This window comes from Humulus lupulus, chromosome X (assembly GCF_963169125.1).
Source record: "Humulus lupulus chromosome X, drHumLupu1.1, whole genome shotgun sequence".
Classification (NCBI taxonomy): domain Eukaryota; kingdom Viridiplantae; phylum Streptophyta; class Magnoliopsida; order Rosales; family Cannabaceae; genus Humulus; species Humulus lupulus.
The window spans coordinates 12,770,638-12,774,172 of NC_084802.1; the positions used below are offsets into that span (position 1 = coordinate 12,770,638).

The 3,535-nt window shown below is 31.9% G+C and overlaps 1 protein-coding gene across 1 annotated transcript; it reads left to right on the forward strand.

The window, feature by feature from the left end:
• The first annotated feature begins 2,210 nt into the window (after positions 1–2,210).
• LOC133805523 (egg cell-secreted protein 1.1-like) lies at positions 2,211–2,684 on the forward strand. Its single transcript, XM_062243706.1, has one exon. The coding sequence runs from the start codon at positions 2,211–2,213 to the stop codon at positions 2,682–2,684; it is 474 nt and encodes a 157-aa protein (XP_062099690.1).
• Positions 2,685–3,535: the final 851 nt, after the last annotated feature.

The window sequence follows — 3,535 nt, forward strand, 5'->3', positions numbered from 1 at the left end:
CTAGGTGAGGAGAATGGGACTTTGGTGAGATATGATTTTAGAGTATTGATGCAAGAAAGAGATATGGTTTGGGAGAAAGAAAAGACATGGCATGAGAAGATAGATAGAGAAAGGTAGCTGATATCTTCTCTTTTTTGTCTTAGTATATTGATTATAAGATGAATTATTCTAGGTTTTAAGTTTTTGGTAGAAGTTGTTGTATAATGTGGTACAAATCTGATAAGTATATATTTCTCCTGTAATTGTTTATTGATTGATGAATATGATTTTTGTATGATTGATGAATATAGATATTGAGATGGATCTTGAATATGGATTTTGAATATAGGTTTCAGGGATGAACTTAAGAAGATGTTTATTTAAATTTTGAGTTTTGAAGAGCTTGAAGAATGAACTTAAGCTTATGTTTTATTTTGATTTTGAGTTTTTGAATTTGGGTTTTAAAAATGAACTCAAGAACATGTTTTGTTTTGTTTGATTGTGTATTGAAATTGTTTTGTTTTGATTATGTGTATTTTTTTTTATTTTTTTAATGTGAAAAAGAATGTGTTTATTTGTATCTTAAATTTAATTTTTTGTTTATAATTTTATATCTTAATTTTATGTTTAAATATTTTTTAATTACTTAATTAATTCATCAATTAATAAAACCTGAGAGTATTTTATTCATATTTAAAATAAGTTTGACCAAAATCAGGTTCAAAGTACTATTTTGATTTGGGGTCCGATTTGTTATTTAAGAAAATTAAGGATGGCAAAATGGGGCGGCGAGGCGGGGCGGGGTGGGGCCCCGACCCGACGGGGCATCTTTGCCCCGGTAAAAATGGGGCGGAATTTGGGGCGGGGCGCTGCCCCACCCCGCTATGAATTTAAGCGGGGCGGGGCAGCCCCGACCCGCTAGGAATTTAAACGGGGCGGGGCTGCCCCGCCTCAATTTTTTATTTATTTTTATATTCTAACTCAATTCTCTCATGCTACTTATATACATAGTACGTAAAATTGACATTTTATATGTGGTTTAGAATATTTTTAATTCTATATAGACTAGAAAGAATTATAAATATTGAAAAATATGTTTTATATAATTCATCCTTATTCTTGTATTTATTTTGTAAATGTTAAAATAAAAAAATATATAATATTTGATGGTGTAGTTGATACCAAGTGTAAAATATAAAGATTACGATAAAAAATAATATTTAGACTTGGGGAAAATTCTAAAATTATAATTTAATGTTTCTTAAAAAAAAAAGAAGTTAAATGGGGCGGGGCAGACCCGCCCCGCTCCAAGAAACTAATCGGGGCGGGGCAGGGAAAAATTTTCGCGGGGCGGGGCAGACCCGCCCCATTTACATCCCTAAACAAAATATAGAGGTTAATTGAGTATTCGGGCAAAATACATTGGTCAAATTGGTATTTTCCCTAAAAATAAGCTGTCAATATTTTTGTTGAATATATTTTACTAATAGAATTTTTTAAAACTACAAATTCTAAAATTAAATTATACACTACTTTTCGTATTAAAAATATGTTGAATGATCTAGAGTTAAAGCTTAAAAAAATACACACACAAAGCTTTATATCAAATTATCTATGTTCCATAATCCATGATTCCATGCATGTATTAAAAAAAAAAACTATACACTAAATGTGTACTTTATTTATTAAGTTGTTTTTTTTTTTAGTTTTAAATTCATAAAAAATACATCAATGATCAGATATAGAAAAATAAGACATCATTTGTGAAGTGATGCGTTAATTATCATTGATAATAAGTGTACAAGCAGTTGACAACGTACATTGTAACTCTTAATTAATGGTATATATATAGCCACACTATTTTTATTATTATTATTATTATTATTATTATTATTATTATTATTATTATTATTATTATTATTATTATTATTATTATAACATCTTTCTCTTTATTTACTATGCTCAGTACTATTATTTGATATTTAATTTCAAATTTATACCATAACTGATGAGTCTTCTTCATCATAAAAAGAGAGAAAAAACTGATGAGTCTTTTCATTTTTGATATATAACTCTAACGGTACCATATATAACTAATAAATACCATTATCATATATGTATGCAATATTATATGAGATTAATATGTAACGTATATAATTTCACTTCAATATATATGAACCCTATCAGCCTAATTTTTCATAACAACACACTAATTATTATATACCAAAAAAATGGCCCAAGCTCTCAATCTCTTGATCTTGACAACTCTGGTGGCTGCTTCTGCTGCTGCTATGGCTCTCCCAACGTCCATGGCTCGGCCTGGAGATTCGATTCCAGCCAGTAGTTCAGACCTCATGGCGAGGCTGAAGCTAGGCGACGAATCATCAAACTGTTGGGATTCTCTGATTCAGCTCCAGTCGTGCACCGGCGAGGTGATCTTGTTCTTCCTGAATGGGGAGACTTACTTGGGGCCTAGCTGTTGCCATGCCATAAGGATCATCGGCAACCATTGCTGGCCAGCCATGTTTGGAACCATAGGTTTTACTACTCAAGAAGTTGATCTACTCCAAGGCTATTGTGATCATGAAGAAACTACTCCCCACTCCCCACCTCCTCCGCCGTCGCCCTCGCCGTCCTTTCAGCCTCAGCCTACTCTTGATCACCATGGTGATCGAGTTGGTTTCTATGGAAAATTGTTTCCATGAAACTAATAATGAAAATTAAGTTTTAGCTTTGTCTACGTACTATGTCTCGTTTTTGTGGTCATGTTTTTAGTGTTAGTTTGTTTGGAGTATGGTACTATAGTACTGCTGCTTAACTGGATTAAGTAAATTATCTATGTATGTGTGTTCTTATTATATATATGAAACTTCAATGAAAGTGACCAGATTTGAGTGCTTTTTTATCTTATGTATTTATGGAATTATGACCTTGATAGAGAGAATATATTAATGTGCGTAGTTACATTCAACAATACATAAGTTTACTACTTCACTCATTACTCATCGATTTTGAGATGAAACATGAGTTACTTCACTCATTACCAATTAGTTTTGAGATGAAAAATTATGATTCTTACCACGCATCCCATTTTACTTCCTAAACTACCTTCCACATTCTAATATGGTATCATGAGCCAAAAGAAAACTCTAACGAATAATATTCGATCCAAATCCAAACTGGTCCAAAAATGATGAGAGCCAAAATAGTCACTTATGATTCAGAGATAGTGAACCAAAAAGAGCCAAAGAGACACTTTCGATCGGGCTGTCAAAGATTGGTGAGCAAAAATAGCCAACACCTTGAGGGGATGTTAGAGAGAATATCTCACATGAAAAATATGTCGGTGCATTCAACAATACATAAGTGTATGAGTTACTCCATTCATCACCAATTAATTTTGAGATGAAATCCCATAATTTTTAGCATGCACCTTATTCTACTTCCTAAACCACCTTCAGCATTCTAACAGAGCTCAACACAAAAAAAACATAAACAGGAAAATTGTACATATTAATAATGATAAAAATATATAATTAACACTAACAAAAGTTTC

Coding starts and splice junctions, on each gene's coding strand:
- LOC133805523 (XM_062243706.1), top strand. CDS start 2,211: ATGGCCCAAGCTCTCAATCTCTTGATCTTGACAACTCTGGTGGCTGCT.